Raw genomic sequence first — 25,800 nt, 5'->3', positions numbered from 1 at the left:
CACAATGATTTGTGCTGGGAGCTGAATGCTGTTTGCAGGGTCTAATCTTACAGCAGGAAAAGCTAAGGTAGACAGGGATACCCTTCTCTGAATGTCACTCTAAACCACTTTTTTCCTGCTGTTACATTAAAAAAAAAAATAAAAAAGGCACATTCTGGAGAATAGTTTGCCTAATTTAACAAAAAACTGTAAGAAAATGCTCCCTTCTTCCAGGATTAAGTGAATTGGCTGAAACTACACCGTGCTTGTGAACAACTTGGTAAAGATCCTGTTACCTTCAGTGGCCTTTGGATCTGTGCTAAGTGAGGCAGCATAAATAGATCAGTATTTGGAGGAAGGTTTAACTGTGCACCATCAATTTCATAGCACCTTTAAGCCAATATTTACAATAGCTAGCATCAGGTGATTCACTACTTAAAAGGCTCCCAAACACACTATTGACAAACCTGCAATTTGCCTTCCATTTCCAAACTCTGGATGGGTGTTTTTGGCACCTCTCCCCCCCCTTTTCTTTTAAAGTATATATTGACACTTAACTTTTTCAGCACAGAATGTCTATTGACGGAGCCATCAAGACAGCAAACACATTAAACATAAAACAACAAGAAAATAAATAACACAAAGCTCTAAAAAATATAAAGCTGGACTGATAAGCATGCATGCTGAAGAGCTTTAGGTAAATGAGTATGCAAGGAGACCCTCAAGCTTCCATTTGGGCTTTTATAGCAAACAAAACAAAAATAAATCTTGGAGTTATACAGACAACAACAATTTATGGTGTCAGGTAAAGACCAGCCTTGGCTTCTCTGGCTCCAGCCATCCAGGAGGTTGTCACACAGAACTTGAAGCTGTTCAGAGCTGCCCTTCTAAAAACTTCACCAGCAAAGCCTCTGCAGAGATTCTTGTCCTGTAAAAGCAGGGATGACTGGTTTAAATGCTAATTGTGGGCTCAGCCAGTGGAGCACAGCTCTTCCCTTGCCCGGACTGGACCTGCAGTCAGTCAGGCTCAGGAGGCAGCAGGGCTTTGTTGTGCAGCTCCCCAAAGCCCCACTTTCTCTGCCAGGGCTTTTGCCTGAGAGGAGAACCCGGCCCCTGGTTTTTGTCAGATTTCTTTCATGTGTTATTTGTGGGAAAGAGAAGAGCTGCAGGTCAGGGGCAGGATCACCCCGAGGGGAGGGCAGGACATCTGAGAGACCCCTCCTGGAGCACAGGGGAGCACACACAGCAGGACAGCATGCAGGCAGAGTAAAGCCATTTTCTCACAATGCCTGGAGAAGGATGGACATTTCCAATCCTCTGCCTCCAGTCCTGCACTTTGATTCTCTCCTGTGCCTTTTCAGTCCTTCACTCAGCTCGGCAATCTCGAGGCAACAGTTTTGATTGCCAAGCAGTGTGTGTTTTCTCCTTTACAGATCATCCCTGTCTCAGCAGGGTGCAGTGTTACAGCCCAGCCATTTGCTCCAGGAAAGGGTTTCCTTCCCTCTGGCAGTATGATCTGCTCTCATGTTTGTGGATCTGGGCTTATGAAATAAACATTGGTTTTGTAACCTCAGAAACAAAACTCCTTGTTCTTGTGCTGCATGAGGAATTCTGGCCTGATTTTAGGCGTCTCAAAGGATTCAGATTATGGCTGAAGGTTGCAGGATATTTTCTTTTTGGAATTTTCTTCATTTCTGTGACACAGGATCTGCAGGTTGAGCATGCAGAAACAACTTCTCCATAGAGCCAGAGAGGTGCAGACACTCCCAGGATGGGAATTGCCAGGGCTGAACACTACAAAGTTGGCATCTGAGTCCTACTACCTTTAGTGTGGCCCTGGGGAAGGAGAGCAGAATGCTTTTCTCAGATTTTATCTCTTCTGCAGACTGGAGATGCAGGAAAGCATCTGTGAAATAACTGTAATCATCACAAATCAGGGCAGCAGTACCAGGAAAACACAGTGGCATGGGAGCCATCCTGCACCACAAACCTGGCAGGAACACAGCTACTCCACACTGCAATGTGTCCCTCAGCTGGGTGGCTGGAGCTGGAGGCAGATGAGTAAACCTGGCTTGAGAATGTACACACAGCACCCCCTTCCAGTACCTGCCACTGACAGTACAGACATATTTCCAGTTCTTCATGACTTTTCTTCCCAAGTTTTCAGCAATTCCCACATTGTCTGAAAATTATTTATCAAGTCCAGACCTTCTGTAGCACTCAACACAATAAAAACAATAGTTCCCATCCCTGGGTCTTCCTGCTGTGCTTCCAGCCCAGCAGTGAGTGCTCACTGATCAGATCTTGCTGCAGCCTGACTGCCTGGCAGGGCAGTTCATCCTGTGGCTGGCAGTCCATGGACCTGCAGGTGAGGTGTGGCTTCCTCCTTCTGATCCCAGGTCCATGGACTGCCAGCCACAGGATGAACTGCCCTGCCAGGCAGTCAGGCTGCAGCAAGATCTGATCAGTGAGCACTCACTGCTGGGCTGGAAGCACAGCAGGAAGACCCAGGGATGGGAACTATTGTTTTTATTGTGTTGAGTGCTACAGAAGGTCTGGACTTGATAAATAATTTTCAGACAATGTGGGAATTGCTGAAAACTGGAAATACGTCTGTATTTTTAGTGGCAGGTACTGGAAGGGGGGGCTCAGTGCTACACAGATTATGTGACCTGACATAGCTGATGACAAGGCTTTCTTGGAGTGTTGTGCTTCAAGGAAAACACCTTTCAACCTTCTGGTTCTATGGTTTTGCCAAACTTGCAAGCTCTTTATTTCTAAGATCACAACATAACACTCCAAAATCCCCTTTTCCTGCAAGGGAGAAATGCTGCAAACCTGAGAACATGCTGCTGCTCTTGCAGTTATATCTGAGCCCTTTGTTCTCAGCCCCCACAGTAGCACCATGAGCAGGGCACAGTGTCAGGGCTGCAGGGCTGGGGCATCACTGGGTTCCATGCCCTGGCACATCTGGGGCTGTGGAGAGCTGGCAATTCCCACAGGATCCCTGGCTAATGACCACTCTCTTTTTATACCTTTAAGGAAAAAAAGAGATGGATGGGATTTTTCTGCACAGGCAAAGGAAAAAGGGAAAGAGCAACATGTATGGATGGCCTGGTCTGGGGGAAAATAATTCTCCCTTGGCTTGTAGCACATGTTCCTCCCTTGACTGGAAAGGCAAACCCTCTCCCAGTGCTGCAGGCTGCTCCCAGGAGTGAGCAGCTCTGGATCTCTAGTGTGGAACAACAGTGACGTGCAGTGGCTGCTGGGGCAAAGCACAGGGCTGGAGCTCATCACTGCAGCTGCTGCTCTGCAGAGAATCCCGTTCACAGCAGCTACCACTGAGCTGGGCTCCCCACGCCCTGATAGCTGCTCACAAATGGGTCTGGGGAAATGCCAAGTTATGATTATCTGCCTTGAAAACCCCATTTCAAGCATTAATTTGTACTGTATGCTTCTCTCTCATGTAACAGTGCTATTTAGAGGGTAATCACGTTTTAACCTAATTTCCAAATTAGCAGAAAATATTTGTATTTACTTGCAGTGTATGTATGGGTTGCAGCTGATAGTGCAGGCTGAAGTCTCTGCATAGAATGAAAGAAAATCTGATGAAAATTATCCAATCTCTAAATGATTTATTGAAGGGGTAGTGAAGTCAGTTATTCAGCTTGAGGCAGTGGAGTAGGAATGCTGCCATTAGAGGTGGTGAAGCACAGAAACTGATTCTGTAAGTCCTGTGTCAAAAAGATAGCAGCTAAGTAAGATTTTGGGGTTGCAGTTGTCATTTTGGAGAGACATGCAGCTTTCTAAGAGTCTTCAGTGTTTTAATGCTTGTCATGTCACCCAGATTCCAGAGGAATCTGCAGTTCCAAGAGCATTTACTGTGTGAGAGGTTTGCTCTCTGTGGGTTATTTTCTGGACTCCTTGGGGCACTGCTCCCCCAGGCAAAGCCAAGAGGACAGGGTTAATCACAGGCTGAGCTGGCCTTTGGAAAGACCAAGGTTTTCCTGTATCCAATTCAATTCTCTTTCCAAATGGGTGAGCAAATGGTTCATCAGGCTTTTGGAGATAAAATGGCAGAGGCAGCTGTAGAAGGAGTGTGTGTGGGAGTTACTGCTCCAATAAAGAATGCAGAATTGCTCAGGGAAGGATTGATGAGCTCTGGATGATGTGTAGGAAGAGGCCCTTGAAGTTAGAGAGGGCAGTTTGAATTATAAGACAAATAGCCCAGTTGTTATGGTGACAGAGGGTCCCCTTGCACTGCTATCATTGCCAAGGAGGAGTGAAAGGACTTTCTGGTGAACAGGAAAGTGAGCCCCAGGGATTCTGAAGGACAGAGCTGTGTCCAGGAGAGGCTTGGAAGCAGGAGAGTGGTTTTCCTAGTGGATAGCTGCATGGGAAGTGGACTTTTTTCTCATTTACATTGCTGATGTTCCTGCCTACCCACACAGAGACCCCTGAGGGGGAATAACAAATCCTCTTTTCAGGGAAGCCAGCCCAGCAGAGCTCCCTGCACTGACTTACAGTCCTGTGTCTCTGCACACTAATGTGACAAGTGAGGGGTCACTAAAGTGGGACCCTAAAGACACTGCCCTGTCCCCTGTTTGTCAGCCAGCCCATCCAGCAGTGGTGTCATCAGCTGGATCAGTAACAGCACCTTCCACTGGCAGGCTCATCCATGGCAAGGCACAGTCAGGCAGAGCAGGGTGTTCCCAGGATGTGACCAGCAGTGGTGTTCTCTCTGCAGCTGTTTGCAGCTGTAATTGCAGTGGTGCCTCAGGACAGCCAGACACAGCTGCACCAAACCCTCCCTGCTCTGAGGTACCCAAAGGGACTCCAGTGGCTCTGGGTGTGCATGAGGGCAGGGCTGGATGGCTGAAGGAAAAACTGCCACCAGCTCAGCAAAATGGATCTCACAGCAGCAAGTGCTGTCACTTGGGTGTTTGCATACATTCCAGCAGGAGCTTGAACAATGAACAGCTGAGTTTGAGTCAAAAAGACAAGATTTGGAATGTCGTGATTTCCATTGGCTGAGAAAGCAACCATTTCTTTCTTCTTTTGTTTTCATTAAACACTGCATTGCTCTTGAGTTCTGAAAAATAAATGTTTACACTTTTTCACTGCACACTGTATTAAATTGGTGTTTTATCTGTCTGATCACTGAAGAAAGCAGACCTGGGCTTCTCAGCGACTTATGTAGAACTTCTCAGTTTTGTCAGAAGTGCCCTGGAAATAATCAAGGTCTTGTCATCCATGAATTTTCCACAGATAAGAAGGAGACACAGCTGCCAAGCCTGCTGGCTACAGCTGTTGCCATGCCTGGAAGGTACAGTTCACAAGGACAGAAAGACAGACAACTCAAAAGTCTTGCTATTGCAAGTACTAAAAAGTTTGTCCCATTTATGGATGTTGCTTGACAATTATAAAATTCTTTTTTATGGTGAGTGTTCTTGTTTGGCTTTTTGGTGGGGTATTTTTGCATAATTAAATGTTTCACTGTATAATACTATTCAAGTGGGAACTGTGGCAATAAAAGGTTTATGATGCCAAAGGATTTTCACAGCACTGATGCAGTCAGTTCCAAAAGGCTGTGAAAATAGAGACTCCTCCACAGTGCAATTTAGTTCAGCCTCTCTGTATGCTACAGGCATTACATAGAACATTAGCTTATAAATATTTGAGAAGGCCAGGTTGGATGGAGAAATATGTTGGCCCCATCAGCAGCCAGATGTGTTGTCCAGAAGCAAAAGCCATTAACAAATGCTCTTCAGCTATTGGCACAGAGATTCTTTCAACACCTAGGGAGCATTACACTGAGAGGATCCCAGCCTTCCATGACTAGTGTTAGCTTTGTCCTTGGATAAAATGAAAATGGTAAATTATGAGCCAAAAGCTCTTCAGGGAGCTGCCTCACATCCCTTCAGCCCCAACCAAGGTGTCTTTCAGCTGCCTTTGAAATGAGGAAACAAGCAGATTACCACCAGCACTAAAGTGCTACTTTTTAATACTTCACTGCTCATCAGCTCTGGTCTGCTCCAAATGAAATATTAAACCAAACAGCTTAAACCATGGTGTGAACAGCACCAGGCTGCAGAGATGCTGTTCTGAATAAATGCATTTTAACATCCAAGAGTGATGGGAGGCGGCTTGGGAGCACAAATACATTTGATTGTGACAGCTTGGCTGATAAGCAGTAACTCATTAACTGGTGAAACTTGCCTTCCTGAAGTCCCATATCCCTTTCTTTCTGGCAGTTTTACAAGTACTAACTTTAGTGCCTTGTCCTCAACCTTGATGAACCTGAAATGTTCCTGTGAGATCACAGGGATGGGTTTCCTTTGCCTTGGTCACATAGAACAAGAGATTTCAATCTGTCAATGCCACTTCAGTTACAGTGGGGTAGGGCATTGCTTCCCTCTTCCTTTCCCCCTAACACCTGCAAATCCTGAACCAGCTGCTGTCCATCTGCCTGGGGACCACAGCCCAGGGATGAAGGAATTATCCCCAAAAGTCTAGTGAGTCAATGCTGCACTGCAGCTAAGAATATTTTTTTTTCAGGAGATGCATTACCCTAATCATTGGACTTGTGAGAATTACAGCTGTGTCTGAGGAGTCTGTGCAGAGATACATCCATAGAGTGGATAAAGCTGCCACAGCTACTAGGAAAGGAAGACTGAATCTTATAAATGTGAGAGGTTAGATTTGGTCTCTCCTGATTCGACAGTTGTTGCATAGTTTGAAAATTCAGTAATGTTGGGGCATTGCTCAGATCATATTGGGAACACAACTTCCTGACTTTCTTAAAAAAAAATAAATTATGGAGAAAGGGTAAAAATTAAGAGACACGATAAAATGTAGCACATTCTTTCCTACAAAACTTCTTTTAGATTATCTGGACCAATCCTGAAGTCAGGTCCAATTGTTCAGTTCTTAGATAGTTTGTCATATGAAAATAAGCCATGATATAAATCTTTTTTTTTATGGTTTGCATCCTGAAATATTCAATTTGATTAGCTACAGCTAATAATTTCAACATTTATGCCACAAATATGTTAAAAACCTGTGCTGGTTGATCTAAATCAAAACACAACCACCATTGGAATGGCTGCATCACCTAAGAACAGCAGCACAAATGCCTCTAAGAATGTTTTGTGCTTATTTTGGTTTACAAAGGTGATGGTTAACAGCTCATCTTCCACACCTGACATTTCACCTCCAGATGGCCAGCAGGTCAGAGGTGTTGCAGACTGGGACTCAGCAGTTCCCAGATGAGAATGTCTCATCCTGTGTTTAAAACACAGGCTGTAATGAGCAGGACAGTCTCCCCTGCTCTTCAAACCATACGAAAATGGGTGCAGAATCACAGGACAGTTTAAGGTCATGAAACATGTTTGAGATCACTGCCCCTCAGCACCGGGGGTGGCTGCGCCTGCCTGGCTGCCCTGCAGGCACAGAATGAGCAGCTCTCCCCAAACAGAGCCGTTCTCAGAGCAGCCATGAGATGTCAGCACAGACCACTGCTTCTGTGCACGGCTTCCCGGAGAGAAAAGGTCTCTCACTGAGATCAGCGCCGGTACAAACGCTGAGGAGGGATGTGACCCCCAGGATAAACTGTGAGCATCCAAAATTGGGTGTTACAGGGATACAGCTGCTGAAAACACCAGCAAAAAAGGAGGGCAAAGTTTGAGGGACTCATCAGGGTTAAAGCTGGTGTGTAAAGCACAGAAAGCTACTGCAGTAAAACAGCACTATAACGCTTTAGTTACAGGAAAAAAATGCAATTTTTGCAACTCAACTAGAATAGCAATCCAGTAATTAAAGACCCATAACCTAAACCAGGGATAGCTAAAACTCCAGGCAGAACCTGGCCTTCAAAGCAGGTTTACCTGGCCTTTCAGAACACCTGGCCAAATTCCTGTGAGCTCATTGTTTCTGGGCTGACAGCTGTGCCCACTTAGAAGCACTGGGAAACTCTCTTGGGTAAGGTTATATCAACTCTGGGGACAGCTGGACTCTAACACAAAGCCAGAGCATTTGTTCTAACCTTTTTTGTCCTGAGATGGGGCAATTAAGTCTGTTAATATGGAAATTACAGTTAGGAGGCCAGGGGACATGGGGTTTTTTATTGATATATCTTGGCTAACTAGGCACTGCTTCACTGCAAGGAATTTACAAAAGGAACCAGAAAAAAGGATATATTTATTTATGAAGCAGGCTCAGATTTCTTCAGATTTTGATTTTTTTTTTTCTATTTTAAATAGTTGAAACTATTGAATTTTGTTTTTTGTCCCACTGTGCCATTCAGGGGACAGCAGGTAGAGAATTGCATAAAGTTAAGCCTGAAAAGAAGGGAGGGGTAGGGAGAAGGTGTTTCTAGGATTTGGGTTTATTTCTCATTCTCTTACCCTGATTGCTAATAAATTAAACTGATTTCCTCAAGTTGAGTCTGTTTTGCCCATGACAGTAATTGGTGAGTGACCTCTCCCTGCCCTTATCTTGTCCCAAACTCAGTAGATTTTCTGTTCCCTGTCCAGCTGAGGAGGGTGTGATGGAGTGACTTTGGCAGTGACTTTGGCATCCCACAGGACCAGTGATAACCAGTGCTGGGGCTCCTTCAGCTGAAGCAGTTCCAAAGCAGTGCTGTCCCCCTGGCCATCAGAGTGGGGACAGAGGCTGCTCAGGGACAGCACAGGCACACACTGAATCCTTGATCCATCCACCAGCATGTATATCTCCACATTCTTCACACTCAGAGATTCTCCTGTCCTCCTGTGCCACCCCTCAAGGAAGTCCTTAAGTCCTGCCTGGTGCTGGGCAGGAGCTGTGTGCACTCTGCCCCTCACACAGTGGTGCTCTGCTCTGCACATCTGTTTTTCTTCACTTTTGATGTGGCAAATTACCAATGAGTTTGCAATTCGCCACAAAGTAATGGGAGCAGCCTCTGTCCTCATCACAATAAAGTATTTTGGGGAAAACACAGCAAAGAACATGGTATTAAATGAACATTAATTTCAGCAAGAGGAAGAAGCTGATAAGGTCATTTGTTTCAAATTACATCAAGTCCTTTCTAGGATGTTTCCTCTTCCCAGTACAATTTTTCAAAATGTTCAATGCTAATTTGACTATTGCAAACCACCTTTTGTTCTTTGTATTCAGAAGGAATTTCAGAGAAATTCAGGGGTTATGCAAACATTCAGGAGCAGAAGATACTCTTTATTACCATTGTGCCAGATATTGCAGGAAGCCAGAATGAGAAATTTAGGAGAGCCATGGAAATGAGAATTGCTCTAATTCAATAACAGATTCATTTGCTTTCTAATTAGATTTGATCACTTCAATATTTTATATTGTAGCAGTGTAAATATCTTTTAAATACCTATCACATCTGACACAGGAACTTGAAAAGCATAATAAAAACAGCAGAATAAATCTGTAGAAAAAGTTAAAGAAAAATAAATATCTTAGTTCTTTCATGTCTTAGTAAATAATTCCCACTCTGAGATGTTACTTTATTTAATTTTACAGCACTCAAAACCACTTTAAAAGAACACCTGTAATAAATATTCAAAAAATAACTCAGATGATATTTTACTGTTACAGCTTACAGTGATGTCTGAGTAACATCATACAAATTGCATTATAAACAGTTTCACCAGCACCAAAACAGAGAATTACATTTTACATAATTCACTTAAGCACATGGAATTTCGACTACAAAGGATTTTTTTCTTACACTTCTTATAGAGCTGATTTGGTATACTTTAACTTGTAAAATTACATGGTCCCAACATAAGGCAACATGGAAAATACCTGAAAACTAAGAATTACAAAATTATACTGGCTAGTCACAGAATTTCTACTGCTCAGTCCATTCAGGATTTTGAGCCTTATTTAATTCTGATAACAAGCAAGATCTGACAAATAAGATCTTAGCCCAGGATTCAGAAACTGGTTCCTTGTGACCTTGGACAAGTTTCCTGGCTCAGTTCCCCATTCACAACATGGCATTAAAATGCTCCCTTCTATCTCCAAAGACTGGCAGCTCTCAGGAGCTCCCTCCCACTGTTCTTTCATCAAAGAATTGGTAATTTGGGACTAAGATTAGAGCTGAGCTCGGTAAGAGTGGGTGTGCAATCCTTAACTCAGGACACACTGATGAATTGTTCTGGTGTTTAACAGAGGTAGGTGAATGATGCCCTTTGTGCTGCTGGAGAATGTTCAAGGGACTTGCCCAACAACAGAGTGCCTGACAGCTCCTGAGTCAGTCCTGCTCTGCAGTGTGCTGAGGGCCTCCAGAAATACATGATCTCACAGAAATGGAGTGGAGCTCTTACCACATTCAAGTCTCTATTCAGCACAGCAGTCAGGGAGAAATTTCTTCAGTAATTTCAGTGGGCACTGAAGTAAATGTCCTCTTAAATGCTACTAGCCAGAGGAAAAATTAGATTGCTTGGCACCCAAAATGAAATTCGTGTGTCCTGCATGTTCATTTACTCAGCAGTTTCAGCACAAGACAAACATTCTAGCACAAAGCATGTGCACAAATTTCATGAAAAAGAAGCATCATCAAAACTGAAACTAAAACTGGAAAATACATCAGATACATCAGCATTGCAGAGTTGAAGAAGCAGCTAGTAATAAGCTGAAGGAGAGAAGTACGTAGATTGAGAGATTGGGGCAGTGAAAACATCTGGAAAACAGCTGTATCTTTTTCTTGCAGTGCACTCACCACTGCCCTGCACTCAAGGACTTCAGCACCACAGCCACTACCATCTGTGGGACTGCAGGATCCTGGAATGGCTTGGGTTGGAAAGGATGTGAAATGTCATCTAGTTCCAACCTTGGCCCCTGTCCCAAGTTCCTCTCCAGCTCTCCTGGAGCCCCTTTAGGTGTTGGGAGGGGTTTAAAGCCAGAGTCTTCTCTTCTTCAGGCTGAACATCCCCAGCTCTCTCAGTCCATCTCCAGAGCAGAGGTGCTGAGTCCTCTCAGAGCCTTCATGGCCCCCTCTGGACTCACTCCAACAGGTCCACATCCTTCTTAGAGCTCTCAGGAGAAACCAAAATCTGGCCTGAAAGGTACTCTGAGGCACTTTGCTGAGACAGCAGAAAAGAGAAAACAAAGCAAGAAATCTGCCTTGTTCTAAGCAAGGAATAGAGATGTCTGATGAGCCACCAGCTGAAATTATTCTGGAAATACAAACACTGCAATGCACTTTCTTCTAAGGACACAAGCATTTCCTAATTGACAACACCTGGAATGTTTTACTGATTTACTCCATCTCTGTGTTTTGTAACCACCTGTGAGGAAAAAGGCTTGCCACAGCTGACAAGACACTCAGCCTTGCCACTCTTATTACCCTAGTGACCAGATGGACCAAGTAATCTGAATTTTGAGGCTCTGCAGGGCTGTGCTGGTGCTCATAAAGCCTGCTCATGCTGCTGTTTCAGACCCACGACTCTTGCTGCCAGCAGGAACACGGCCCCAGTGAGCACTTCTGCCACAAAGGAGATCCAGACCAGTGCCAGGGACCAGCCAAACCTGATATCGATTTCCACCAGGAGATCCTTGCTCCTCAGGAGGCAAACAGCTTCTTGGAAGGCAGCAGCTGAATATGCAATATAGACACTGATCCCTGTGAGGGTAACAAGAGCTGAAAAGAGAAACATGTTCAGCTACTTAGCAGCCAATGAAAAAATTAAAAGCAATCAATTGGATGTGTCTTAGGGCCTCCTTGCCACTCCTTCCCATCCTAGCCAGGCCAGATTTATAGATTACCTTTGAAACCCAGCTGAGGCTGGTGACAGGGCAGTAAAGGCAGGGTTGTTTGTGTCCACTGAGGGTAATGTGATCCCAGTGTTAAAGACTGAATCACAGCAGCAAGCCTCCCACAATAAAAATTGACTCCTATTACAGATTTCTAATGCATGTGCATCTCTGTTTCCAGAACTGTATTATAATGTATCCTGATTCCTCACTGCTGAGCAGCATGCACAGTTGTTTCCCTGTATGCAAGAAAGCCCCCAGAACAGATTCTTGAATTTCAGGTCCCTGAATTGAGGCTGTTTCTGAGTATTGTCAGTTTTGAGTGTTTACTGTAAATTTGTTGGTCTTTACTACCACCTTCCACCAGTGCTGTCATGGCTATCCATCACTTCCTAGCACCTGAGTCAAAGACATATCTGGGACAGATTAAAAATAAATTCATAAGGGCACTTGAACAAGGAGCCAGATGTTTCCAGAATGAAAGGGCTGTTCAAAATGTAGGGATTGGAACATCTGGAACAGGTACACACTACAGTCTGGCATCCCAGTCAGTCAAAGGACAGAAATCACCTTTTACTGGATCAGTAGCAAAAAACCAGTAATAAGGCCCCAGATAAAAGGACTGCAGCCCAGGGAAAGTAAATACTGAAACACTTTCAGGATAAAATAGTGTCTTGGTTGATTATGAGAGAGAAAAATTTGGTATAGCTTTCTGTTAAATTGCAGTAAGTCTTGATGAGTCTGCCTTTTTGCCAGAAATACACATTTGATTAGAGGCAAACCAAGACAGAAGAGTATTGGGTTATCCATCAGTCCAAATTCATACTCATATTCCCAATTTTAACCATCATATGGTGCCTGTACCTTATCCTAGTCCTCTGCAAGGAGGTGGGAGGAAATTGCTTTGTACCTTTCATCAAAAGAAAGAGCAAAGACTGATTTGTTGACATTTTCAACAAGGTGCAATGTGATTCCCCTTTCTAAAAAATGGAGAAACATATAGGATGTCCTGACATGTGGAACATAGTTCTGAGGGGTTAAAAAACCCCACATTTCTGGAACAGCATCTCCAACTATCTCTTTCTGATGAGACAGAGCTATCTAATGAATACACAACTTTGTGAATTTGAGTGTCCTACAAAACAGTGCATCCAGGCAGAGCAGGATGGAGGGCTGGTCTCAACCAAAGGCCACCCTGCAGGCTGTTCATGTTCTACTGGGAAACAGCTGCATCCCCAGAATGTCTTCAAGCACCCTTTCCTGCCTCTGCCTCTGCTCCTTTCCCACCTGACACTGCCTCTGCTCCTTCCCCTCCTGCCTCTGCCTCTGTTCCTTTCCCTCCTGACTCTGCCTCTGTCCCTTTCCCCTCCTGACTCTGCCTCTGCTCCTTCCCTCCTGACTCTGCCTCTGTCCCTTCCCCTCCTGACTCTGCCTCTGTCCCTTCCCCTCCTGCCTCTGCCTCTGTCCCTTCCCCTCCTGACTCTGCCTCTGTTCCTTTCCCTCCTGACTCTGCCTCTGCCTCTGTTCCCTTCCCCTCCTGACTCTGCCTCTGTCCCTTCCCCTCCTGACTCTGCCTCTGCTTCCTTCCCTTCCCTGACTCTGCCTCTGCTCCTTCCCTCCTGACTCTGCCTCTGTTCCTTCCCTCCTGACTCTGCCTCTGTTCCCTTCCCCTCCTGACTCTGCCTCTGTCCCTTCCCCTCCTGACTCTGCCTCTGTTTCCTTTCCCTCCTGACACTGCCTCTGATCATCTCTCCCCTCCTCTGTTTCCTCTCCCTCCCTGCAGCCTGCTCCACTCCTCAGTGGGATAATCATGCCTGGCACTTCACAGCTTTTCATTTTTCACTGACTATTTGGAGCAGTTTTCCACCAGCCTTTTCAGTGAATACAGCTTTCTGATGTTCTGTGGAATTAGAACTTGCTCTTCTTTTCAGGAGACAATCACGATGGGGGATGGTTGGTCTGTGTTAGAGCATTTCAGACTAAAAAGCTCAGGCAAGGCTTTGAGACTGCAGCATTTGCTTCCAGCAATCTCTTAGCATTTTTTTCTTAAAAATAGGACTGTATGAGCAGTTGATGAGATCCAATTCTGAGGATCCCCTTTTCTGTCAGGAAAAAATTCTGTTTTAAGTTACATTGTGAAACAGCACTGAAAATCTGTTTGGAACAGAAAATGCAGATTTAAACACAGTTTTCCAACTTTGACAGAATGCTTTTAGGGTTTTTAACTCATAAATTATTTTCTTTAACACAGTGGGTTTGGATACAGCAAAAATAAAAAAAAAAAATAAAAAGAAGTGTAAAAGCATTTTACTAGCTTCAAATTGAAAAGTTACAGTGCAGCTAAAATAGCTTTTGGGGATTTCCTTTTGTGACCCACAGTTTGGGGACACCACTCTAGACCAAAACTAGCAGTGAGGCAAACCCAGGAATGCCTAACAAGACCCTCTACAAGAGCTCAACGCAAATACCTTTTAAAAAACATCATTTTTCTTAATAGCTGCAAAATCTGTGCAACCCTACGATTTAGTAATTCCACAGTCACTTTTCCACCACCCCATCACCCTGTCTGTAAAGAATTTGTGCATCATGCTGAGAAGTTATTAAATCTTTTGTGTTAATGGGCACAGCAAACACAAACTGTTCAAAGGGTGACTCACCCCCCAAGGAGGGAAATTTGCCTTTCATAAGTAAATCTATTCCTCAATCAGGACCCCAGCAGACACCAGGTGAATGAACAGCAGCATTATTCTGAAAGCAAATTCCTGCTTGGCTTTTTTCCCTGGGAAACAAAGTGGTGTTTCCCAGATACAACCTCTTGTTACCCACAACAGTTAGGCCAGGAGTTTGGTTTAGTACCTCCAAAAAGGAAAAGCAGTCCTGTCATTAGGAGCAGTAGGTAAGCCCTGGCAAGAATACTGATGAATCCAGTCATTCCTCCAAAAATCATCAGTATCAGGCTGAGGGGCATCAGGATGACAAATGTCCCATGCATATCTGAAGAAAAATGAAGAATGTTAATATTTTAACACTTTATTATGGTGTTAGTGGATGTACCAGAAATTATTAAGTGCAGAGCCCCTGATCAGGATCAAAGCCTCATTTTGTGCTGCACAAACAAGAAATTGGACAATCCCTTGGGTTTTCAGTGCAAATCAGCAGGACAAACATATGGTATGCATGAAATGGCAGCAAACAGAACAAACCCTCACAGGATCACAGCCTGTGTTTCAAACAGACACCACAGATATAGAGGATATGTCCACACAGATATTTATGACAATTAAACTGCTCTCAGCTCTTGAGCCAGCTGGATATCAGGTGATGCACTGCATAGTAGGCACTGGCAACCTTAATAAAAAGCAGCCCTGTTATGTGAATCTCACTGCTCTGCTTGGAGGTGAGACCCAGCCATGGTTTGATTAAAGGTTTCTCTTCTCTCACGTGTCCTCTGCTGCACTGATGTAGCAAATTGTTGACCTTTTCCTTTGCTGCAACTGACCATCAACTAGAGGGAAATTTTCCCATCCAGCTCTGATTCTCTGTCACTTTTTTCTACAGCAGCTTCACTAAGTGCATTAACCTATCCTGCTTGCTTCCTCCCGTGCTAAATGTTTTACATTAGTCTTCCTTGATCCCTATAACATTTTAATAGCTGTGCAAACAGAGGGTTGCTATGTATTTTTTCTTATCACCCTGTTTTTCCCCATCATAAACCATTATTGTGTCATTGTTCCCTCTGATACAATCTATTCACAACATTCAACCCAACCCTTTTTTAGAATAATAACCAAAAAAATAATTCCAGAGTAAATTTGTTTCACACCAGAGTAAAGTGCAGAGAAACTGAGAAAAGAAAATGTAAAATGCATATTCTGAAGAGGTCTAGGTTTCATTGTCTCATTTCATTTCACAGAGGAACAATACACCATTAGTTAAGGAAAAGAAATCACTTAAGAGTTCACAGTTGCTGTATGATCAAATGATCAATTTTTTCAAGTCACTGTAACTGCCCATGAATTGGATGTACTGCATCTGCCACTGGCTGAGGATCCAGCTCATCCTCTACAGTGGCATTATAAAGATCAGACATAATTGTGTACATGTCTCTGTTCAGCTCCAGAAGCCTGCAGGGTTAGGAAGGGTCTGCATGGCATCAAGGCAGACATTGTTGATGTCTGTACTTGAGCAGAATGTGGTTTCCAAATATAATTACTTGTTTTGTGTAGCACAGAACATGGTAACAAAAAAAAAAAAATTGTGACAAATGACAGTTTTGGGAGGTGAGCATTTTCTGAGGGTTTTTTCCTGCTTATTTACACTGGTTATTATATTTTCATATTCAATCCAACATATGCCCACATCAGGACCAGCTGATGCTCAGAAATCATGAATTCAGCATTCTGCATTGAAGAGAGCACTTTCCCTCTGAGATTCTAAATCTGAGGACACTCCCTGTGCCCTCCTTCAGCAAAACTGGCCATGGCTGCTGTTCCTGGCTAAGAAACACAGACCTAAAGCAATTCCCAGTGCAAAGAGCCAGATCAGTCCTCAGCTCACTGGGAACAAACCAGCATGTCAACACTGCCTGCAGATCCTAGCTGAATCCAAGCTGAGAACTAGCCATGGAGCTCAGGAGCTTATTGTGGTTAGAAGTTGGGGATGTGATGAAACTCAGTGTGACAGGACAGAGATTGGGCACCCAACTCAGTTCTCATACTCTAGAGAGGCAGCAGCAGCATGAGTGTGGTCTTCAGCCACGTTTGAGCTTGCTGAGGGTTATTTGGTCTCATTTTGATTATTCCTCACCATTCTGACATCCGTGTGTCATCTTAGCTTTGGTCCTGCATGTAAAAGGTGAAAAAGCCTTGGGAGGATAAAATCCTGGCAGGATGCAATTGGCATTTGAAAAGTATGAATGTAAGAATGGTGCAGCTCTGTCCTCAGACGTGGCCTTGCTGAGAGAGAACAAATATGGACAGGTTCGTGGCTGGCTCTCTGCCTGGTGATTTTCCAGATGTCCCCCACCAGTCCAACCCACTGCTAACAAACTCCACCTCAGCACAGCAGCACCAGCTTGCCATGTCTTGGACTTTTCTTGTCATTCTGTGATTTCAGCTACTGCAACCCGAGCCAGGACACGTGGGTGAGAAAACACAACTCTGAAGGGAACTTTGTGAAGGAAAGGGAAAAGAAAAGCACACCAGAGCATCCTTGGGAATGTTCTAGGTTATACTAATGATCTGCAACACCTGCAAAATCAGAATAACTCTGATTTTTATGCCCTCTTCAGTGAAAATATAGGATTTAGGGATGGCTCAGCTGAAACCCACAAACCCCACTGTGACAGAGCCTTATAATTCCTACCTACAGCTGGGATCACACTTCTCATTTTTTTAAATCAAATATTTAGTGAATTCTATTTGGTTAAATAGTACTTTTATAATCTCCAGTGTTCTAGTTCAATATCTAATACCCATTTGTACTATGAAATCTGCAACTGCCTGGGAAACTTATTCTAAAATGCTGCCATGGAAACCACTCAGGAATCTGAATTCATGCCATCTGGCATATGATATTATGCCATTATATTCCTTGATTAGAGGAACAGAATTAGTTTATAGAAGAACATGACTTAAAATATCTTTACTGTTTCTGTCTTCAATAATCATCTGTGAAAGAAGTTAAAACATTAATTTTGCAGTCATTTAGTGTTTTTTTTAGCTTCTGTTGAAATACATAGCTATGCATTGTGTATTAAACATATAACTGTCTTCATATTGATGAAATTATTCTAGTACTGGAAAAAATACCCACCCTAAATATTTTGCACAAGAAGAGGCACGTGCACTTTCTTGTAAAACAGAATTCAGTTTCCCACATCTATTTCTCAAGACCTGAATTCTCTGTTAGTCCAGCATGAAATATCTAATGATTTAATCTTGATAATACTGAAACAAACCCATAAACTTTCAAAAACACTCCCTTTTCTGAAGCAAAAAAGAATCAAATTGCTTAATTGTGGTCACTGGAGTTTAACATTAGCTAGCCAAAGCTCTATTACCAGAGGTCTGGCCAAGTATCTGTAAGAATGAGATCTGCACTGTATCCAGAGCTGAGAATTTGGCAGGCATTTCTAAATTATCACCCAACACAGTTGTTGAGGAGCTGGTTTTGAGGGAAATCTGTGGAATGGAATAGAAACACTGAGTGGTGTCAGAATTAACCAAGTGCAAGCCCAGCAGTTTTGTTAATCATCTCCTGTTAACATCCTGAAGCTTAATTGCTTCAAACTAACTTTGGATTTGTTTGCACAGCTTATAATAGCAAATAGTGCCTAGAAATCTGTAATATCACCTCATCAGAAGTACTCCAAATGGCAGTGGCTCAGAAGAGCTTAATTAAGGGCCTGTTTATCTTACCCAGCAGTGACTATACAGCCAGTTAGAAAGACAAAAGCCTCCAGCTGAAACAGAATCCTGGCAGAGGTTAAAACCAATGGGGCTGCTCCAGAAGGACTTGGCAAAGCCAGGAAGAAACTGCACAGAGAAAGTCTGACCTGCTTGCTAGGAAAAAAAAACAATGAAACAACTTAGAAAACCAAGGAACAATTGAAAGAACTCATCTGTGGCTAAATGTGAAACTCCTGGGCTTGGGCCACAGGGACAGGAAGGCTGGATTCCCTCCTGTTCAGCAGGGAAAAGGGGATGGAGAAGGATTGCTCCCAGAGTTAGGGGTCTGCAGGATGATTAGCCAGGCTCTGGTCTGTGTTACACATTTTGGCTTCGTGCTTTTCTCAAAAAATCTCTGAGCCAAACAGAAAGACCAGTTGCAGATAGCAGAAATAAAATTATGCTAGACCTGGAGCAGGTGGCACTGACAAAGCCTCCAGCAGCAGGGATGGGCAGAATGATGAATGTGAGCGATGCACTCTGGCTCACATTCTGCTGCTGTGCTACCAATGAATCTGAAAACAAGAACATTCATCAGAACTTGCCTCTTGTTAGGCCTCAGCTGCAGTGGTGCTGAACTTATCTCAGATTTCTGTATATATTTACTGCCATATCTGCAGTAAGTACTGGAGCAGATGTTCACTGGCACCTCCCTGAACAGTGCACTGTTGCTCAGAAACAGGTACACACCTACCAGATCAATTAAGCCAGAATTTCTTTGTGCATCATTTGGGTCCTAATTCACTTGGCCTCTGAAATGGCTCTTGCTCCAGCCCCAGCTGTTTCCTTCTGGTAGCTTAAAACTGAAAGAAAATGTGCAAAGAACTGCAAAACCCTCAGGGAAAAAACATCAGGGATGTCAGGGTTGTTGAAGAATCGAGAATTCTTTATAACATTATAAACTGCAACTCAGTAAAAATGAGCAGGACCATGAGGAGCAGGGTGAAGTGGGAAAGCAGCTGGTGCATGATTGTTATAGGATCCACATGCTGTAAGGAAACCAGACAAGTTTATCAGTACTATTAAACTCCTTTTGTTGATCTGTTACATCAAAACAATTGAGGTATTAGAGCTGCCTCTGCTGCAAAGATTGTTTCTCTGCAGGAAGCACCAACTTGTCTGCAGCCACATGGTTCCAGTTACATTCCTGTCTAAGAAATAAAAAATAAGAATACTCTGGGGAGAATACCTTAAGTAGTTGTGCATGGGCAGCTGCACACACCAATCTTGATTTCATAACAGGAAAAACAACAGGAGTGGAAACCACATCCATTAAGCACTCATTTCTGGATGGGTCAGGAACAGAGGAGAGCACTAAAAATGGACCTGTAAAGGAAACCAACCACTGGCCATGTTGTTCAAGTCTCTGACAAAAGATCAGGATTGCCAGAGGCTCAGTCTTACCTTGTAGTCACCTAATGCACATGGCTTGTGTGTCACACAAACAGTAAGAAAGAACAGCAGTTCCTCTCACATTATTTTTCATAATTCCAGCCCCAGCTCTGCAGTGCTGGTGGGACTCTGCAGCAGCTCAAGTGCAAAGCTGAAATTCCAGAGAAATTGTCTGGTTTTGAATAGAAATATTTTTCATTTTGCAAGGATTACACTGGTGCTGCCTCCAGCTAAATCTGTACTGGTATTTAGTCATTATTAACAACATAGGCTTTGGTAAATGGAAAATATTTATATAACAAAATATCAAAGAGCAACTTTTCATCAGTGTAACAGGTTGAGGTTTCTTGTTTAGGTTTTTCTTTTCTTTTAAGAAATTCTTTTAGAAAGCTGAAGTTCTTGTGGGGAAAAGCTTTCAGCTGATTAACCCTTCTACTCAGCAGCTTCTCTCTCTCTGTGTGTGATCCTCAACATCTAGATCTGATTTTGGATGTTACATTCCTGCTGCTGGAAAATGGCGAAGCTGCTCAGAACTCAATGCAGCTGCCTTTGAAGTCAGTGACATCCTTATTTTGTCATTTAGAGAGAGATAGATTCAGCTCACCGTGAAAAATGTTGCTCTTGCAGCTTGTCTGCTGTAGCTGGCATAGGAGGACACAAGGCAAGGCAAAATATCAGAGGTGTCTTTGCTGACAAATTTGAATTCTAAGGGGAATTTTCAGAGGGCTATCTTTAATCCTAATAATCACCAAGAGACTCTAATAACTGTCTATATTATATATAATTTTCCAATTATATATAACTTTCATTTTATTCCTGTTTGGACCAGAGGAAGATGTACATCTCCAGTGAAAAAGAATGTTATTAATGCAGAACTTTCAGAAAAGATAGTGATAGGCAGCTGAGTGTATTTTTCTTTAAACAATAGCTGATGTTTTAAAGAAATAAATAACCAGGCCATAATGAAATCTGTAATGGGGAAATATTTTGTCCATCATGGGTTTGAGGGGGAGAGAGGGCATATACTGCATGTTCAGCTGGAGGGAGTGGTAAGAGAAGAAATGGAAGGCTAATGTAGAGAGAGAGTGTGTTTGTGTCTAATCCATTAGATGAGTAGCTCCTGTGATGTGAAAATTCATCACAGTCCCAGGTTTAACGAGCCCTAGGTAGATTGCCTGGGTAATGTTGCTGCTAGCACAGGATTTTAACTTGAGCACCCAATTATTTTAATTTGCCAGGAGCTCGATTTGAAGTGCACAATAATCCTGAAAGGAATCTGCTGGGATGAATAGGGGAGATATTGGAAATGGGGAGGAAAGCACTATGGAGGCTTTTCATTCTCTAATGAAGGGTTTGTCTTCTGGCTGTGCCCAGCACTTTTGTTTCTACTTATGCCCAGCTCCTTGTGCTCACATACAGACTTTCTCCCATCTTTTTGGCACTCATGTCTAGGTGAGACATGTCAGGAAGTGCATTCAAACTCTGAAAAATGAGGGGTGTGACCAACGTGTTACTTCAGTCCTTACTTTAGGAGGCAGTCATTTAAAGTCTTTTTAGGAATAATCAGAAAGAAACATGTTTGATGTTGCCAGAGCTCATGAAATTCAGTGCCAATCAAACAGTGAGAAATACATGTGTACAGCTAGATGGAATGAGATTAAACCCATGTGACTGTGCCTCACAGACACCTTCACAGGCACACACAGAAGAAAATGTAATTTTTTTGAAGTAACCATTTAGAGTTGTGCCATTAGCTTGTTTGCCACATACAGCAGCAGGTGAAGAAACTGTTGTAACTAGACTGTAATCCATGATCACAGAACTTCCCTCTAAAATTCTTGTTAAAATGTGTTGCAGAAGAAGATGGTTTGCCATGATCTACCTAAATATGATTCAGTGGCCACAGTCAGAAACATTTAAGAGAGAAGTGTAAGGCTGATGTAGAAGGTACTATCTCAGGACCTGATGAATCTAAATGTCACTTAGAAATATCTGTATTTTCTAGAAGGAAGAAGTACTGACATGGTACTTTCTATGTTCAGCTGCTACTGCTGAGGATCTGTAGCCTCACCACACTGAAACTACATTGAAGCTGACCAAAAAATCAAAAAGTTGACTCATTAGAGCATGCCAGTCAAACCTAGCAGGTTCTTTCAATTGAAGTATCTTTGATTTCTTCTCTCAACATTTTTAGGCAGACAGACTCTGCCTGTTTATAATAAAATATGCAAGTGTCTTTGCAGACCTGAAGTCTTTTTCCAGGAACATAAAAATAGTACTTGATGTGAAAGCAAAAGAAAAAAAAATCTCCAAGGCCCAGAAGAGTGTGTAAACATAATTATTAATGCAATTTTTATTCATATCCACTATTTTCTTACACTTCATGACTCACAAAGAGCCATCATTTGTTTCCAAGCCAACACCATTTTTTTAATCAAAAGAGCATTGCTTTTCTGGTTTTGTTTTGTTATTTAACTGAAGAGCTGCAATCTCTCACCTGAGAAAAATAACAAATGTGCCTTTTGCAAATATGCACACAACCTTTGAAAAGCAAATGGTTTCATCCTGAAATGTTGGACTGTCACCAACAAAACAGTGGAGGTGCCAACACCTAAAACATGATCAGGCAGTTGGACCACGAGATGCTGCTCCAAGGAACTAAAGACACTTTAAGCCTCTCTGGAGTCCAGGGAATGGCTGGTTTTGAGGGAGAGAGTTCCATTTTAAGAAACAGGACAAATAGGCAAATACATGTGTTCTGCAGAGTCAGGAAGAAGAGGTGAGTAAATAAAATTGCAAAAAAGCAAGTCCATAGATGAGGGTGCGTGAGGAAAGGACTGTGTCGAATATATGATGTAAAGGTTGTAAATCACCTTTTAGGAAATGCCTGTAAGTGTTTGAAAATGTTCAGTTTGGACTTTATGAAAACATTTTGGCACTGACAAATGAATCTAAAGAAAAATAACTAAATATATTACAAGCTTAATGTTTTTGAACATGATGTTCTTCAAAGACTTTGGTCTTTGGTCATTGGTTTACTTTCTTAAATTCTCACAAATTTAAGTCTTTTATCAGTGCCAGGAATCCCACTGAAACGCTAGAAAAGTAGTTTTGTTAAAGATTAGTTTAAATGTGTTCTTAAGCATTTTCAGTGATCAGACTCCCTTGAGGTAATTGTGCACACTTTTGCCTTTTTTATTTAACAATTCTGTACGTCCTGTGCCATTCCAATCAGAGAGGTTTTGCTCCTGTGCAAGAAATTAGCTGAACTTGTCATCAAATAGATGGTTATTTCAACAGTAAACACACTTGAAGATCACATGCAGTGACAGACATTGTACAGAAGCAGAGTCAAATCACTTTCTCAGCAAATTCCCCCTCTGAATCAGGAATGATTCCTTGTAAGTTGCAGGGAGGGAGGGAAGGGTGGATGGAAATATCAAATAGCAAACACTACTCACACAAGAGCTGTCTGTGTGATTCGGTGATGTTCGCATTCTCTTGCCAGAAGGGGTTTATCAAAGGGTAGCATTCACTCCTCACTGTTACAAAAAGGGGAAAAACAATGAGGAAAAAATTACACTCTTATATCTGTTTGCTATATGTATATTTGGTTTTTTGCAAGTACATATAATTCATATAATGCCAGCTGCTTCTAAAACAGCCATTCCTAGGTAGGGAAGGAAATAAGAGGATTTTTAGCATGCAGCATCAGCTGCTCCCACAGGGCCTGACCACTGGAGTCAACAGGGAAACATCTGCTCATTGCAATGGGGCTCAGTGCACAGCAAAGAGAGAATTCCAGTACCCTGCTCCTTCTCCCTGCTCCTCTGGAAGCAACGTCCTTTCTTGCCTATGGCAAACATTACTTACTCCTGGATTTTAAGAGTGGAATCAAAGCAAAAGTTAAATGCCTAGCATATAGATTAACTACATGGGGGAAATCCTATATATTGATATATAGGATTATAATAATCCTGTATTATTATACATAATAATACTTATATTTAATTGTATTGTGCATGTAAATAAACTATATAGTGTTTATATTTCTATTCATTATATTATTATTTATCATTTTAATGGCTTTAACCCAGAACTTTCACCCCTTAATTTCCTGAGCCAAATGAAAAGACATCTCCTTCCTTCTAAATGGTTAACGCTTATTAAATTATCTTGAATTAAAAGTTAATGTAAAATTAGGTTACAGTAGCAGAAAATTCTCTCTCCCCATGTCTCCTTCGGCAAATGACAGGGAAGTATTGACAAGGCACTGCCCGCGGGTCCCGAGCACGGCCGGAGAGCGCTCATCCCTTGAAAAGAGAGAGCCGGAGCTCCGCGGGCAGCGGGCACGGCCCCCGAGCCGGACCCCGCAGCAGGACGGACTCCAGCACCCCGATCCCCGCATCCCCATCCCCGCATCCGCACAGCCAGACCCCCGCAGATGGACCCTGAACCCAGACCCCTGCAGCTGCATCCCCGCAGCCTCATCGGCAGCCGGACCCCGCATCGCCACAGCCGAACCTCGCATCCCTGCACCCGGACCCAGCATCCCTGCACCCGGACCCCGCATCCCTGCACCCGGACCCCGCATCCCTGCACCCGGACCCAGCATCCCAGCACCCGGACCCCGCATCCCTGCACCCGGACCCCGCATCCCCGCACCCGGACCCCGCATCCCAGCACCCAGACCCAGCATCCCTGCACCCGGACCCCGCATCCCTGCACCCGGACCCCGCATCCCTGCACCCAGACCCAGCATCCCTGCACCCGGACCCAGCATCCCTGCACCCGGACCCCGCATCCCCGCACCCAGACCCAGCATCCCTGCACCCGGACCCCGCATCCCCGCACCCAGACCCAGCATCCCTGCACCCGGACCCCGCATCCCCGCACCCAGACCCAGCATCCCCGCACCCGGACCCCGCATCCCTGCACCCAGACCCAGCATCCCTGCACCCGGACCCCGCATCCCTGCACCCAGACCCCGCATCCCAGCACCGAGACCCAGCATCCCCGCACCCGGACCCCGCATCCCCGCACCCAGACCCAGCATCCCTGCACCCGGACCCCGCATCCCCGCACCCAGACCCAGCATCCCTGCACCCGGACCCAGCATCCCTGCACCCAGACCCAGCATCCCTGCACCCGGACCCAGCATCCCTGCACCCAGACCCAGCATCCCTGCACCCGGACCCCGCATCCCTGCACCCGGACCCCGCATCCCCGCACCCAGACCCAGCATCCCTGCACCCAGACCCAGCATCCCTGCACCCAGACCCAGCATCCCTGCACCCAGATCCAGCATCCCTGCACCCGGACCCTGCATCCCTGCACCCAGACCCAGCATCCCTGCACCCGGACCCTGCATCCCTGCACCCAGACCCAGCATCCCTGCACCCGGACCCCGCATCCCTGCACCCAGACCCCGCATCCCTGCACCCGGACCCCGCATCCCTGCACCCAGACCCAGCATCCCTGCACCCAGACCCAGCATCCCTGCACCCGGACCCAGCATCCCCGCACCCAGACCCAGCATCCCCGCACCCAGACCCAGCATCCCCGCACCCGGACCCCGCATCCCCGCACCCGGACCCCGCATCCCTGCACCCAGACCCAGCATCCCTGCACCCGGACCCCGCATCCCCGCACCCGGACCCCCCATCCCTGCACCCGGAGCCCCCATCCCCGCAGCCGCTCCCGCAGCCGGAGCGCTCGCTGCCCGGCCCCGCGCACTCACCGCGGCAGGTCCGCCAGAGCCCCGAGTGCGAGCTGAGCGCGTCCGTGCCGTTCCGGGACGCCTCCAGCTTGGAGGCATCGATGATGTACCAGAAGTCGGTGGCGATGGCCACCACGAGGAAGATGAAGCTCGAAAGTCCCACCAGGGCCACGAAGAGGGAGAGCGCGCCCAAGTTAACCCTCATGGTGCCGCCGCCGCCGCCGCGCCTCGCCCGGCCCCGCTCCGCGCAGGTGGCGCGCCCCGAGCCCCGCCCCGGCTGCTCCGCGCCCCCGGGCGGACCGGGCACCCAGAGGGCAGAACGGGCACCCCGAGGGCGGACCGGGCACCTCCCGGGCGTACCGGGCACCCCGGGGGCAAAACGGGCACCCCGAGGGCGGACCGGGCACCCCCAGGGCAGAACGGTCACCCCGTGGGCGGACCGGGCACCTCCCGGGCGTACCGGGCACCACGGGGGCAAAACGGGCACCCTCCGGGCAG

At 45.0% G+C, this 25,800-nt stretch overlaps 1 protein-coding gene across 1 annotated transcript; it reads right to left on the bottom strand.

Moving 5' to 3' along the window:
* Nucleotides 1–9,162: 9,162 nt before the first annotated feature.
* On the bottom strand, nucleotides 9,163–25,556 carry TMEM114 (transmembrane protein 114). The gene is made up of 4 exons (XM_056503358.1): nucleotides 25,324–25,556; nucleotides 23,045–23,125; nucleotides 14,599–14,736; nucleotides 9,163–11,629 (listed from the first exon to the last, which is right to left on the bottom strand). The coding sequence occupies exons 1-4, from the start codon at nucleotides 25,505–25,507 to the stop codon at nucleotides 11,397–11,399; spliced, it is 636 nt and encodes a 211-aa protein (XP_056359333.1). The 5' UTR covers nucleotides 25,508–25,556; the 3' UTR covers nucleotides 9,163–11,396.
* Between the last annotated feature and the right edge of the window lie 244 nt (nucleotides 25,557–25,800).

Source organism: Oenanthe melanoleuca, chromosome 14 (assembly GCF_029582105.1).
Source record: "Oenanthe melanoleuca isolate GR-GAL-2019-014 chromosome 14, OMel1.0, whole genome shotgun sequence".
NCBI classification, from domain to species: Eukaryota; Metazoa; Chordata; class Aves; order Passeriformes; family Muscicapidae; genus Oenanthe; species Oenanthe melanoleuca.
The sequence above is the reverse complement of the archived record's forward strand: the minus strand, read 5'-3'. Positions and strand labels throughout refer to the sequence as shown.

Excerpts from the sequence above, each read along its gene's own strand:
- TMEM114 (XM_056503358.1), bottom strand. The coding sequence starts at position 25,507 with ATGAGGGTTAACTTGGGCGCGCTCTCCCTCTTCGTGGCCCTGGTGGGA. Across the intron at positions 23,126-25,323 it reads GCTCTGGCGGACCTGCCGCG|TGAGGAGTGAATGCTACCCT; the intron begins GTGAGTGCGCGG and ends TTTTTGTAACAG. Across the intron at positions 14,737-23,044 it reads ATCACACAGACAGCTCTTGT|ATATGCATGGGACATTTGTC; the intron begins GTGAGTAGTGTT and ends ATTTTTCTTCAG.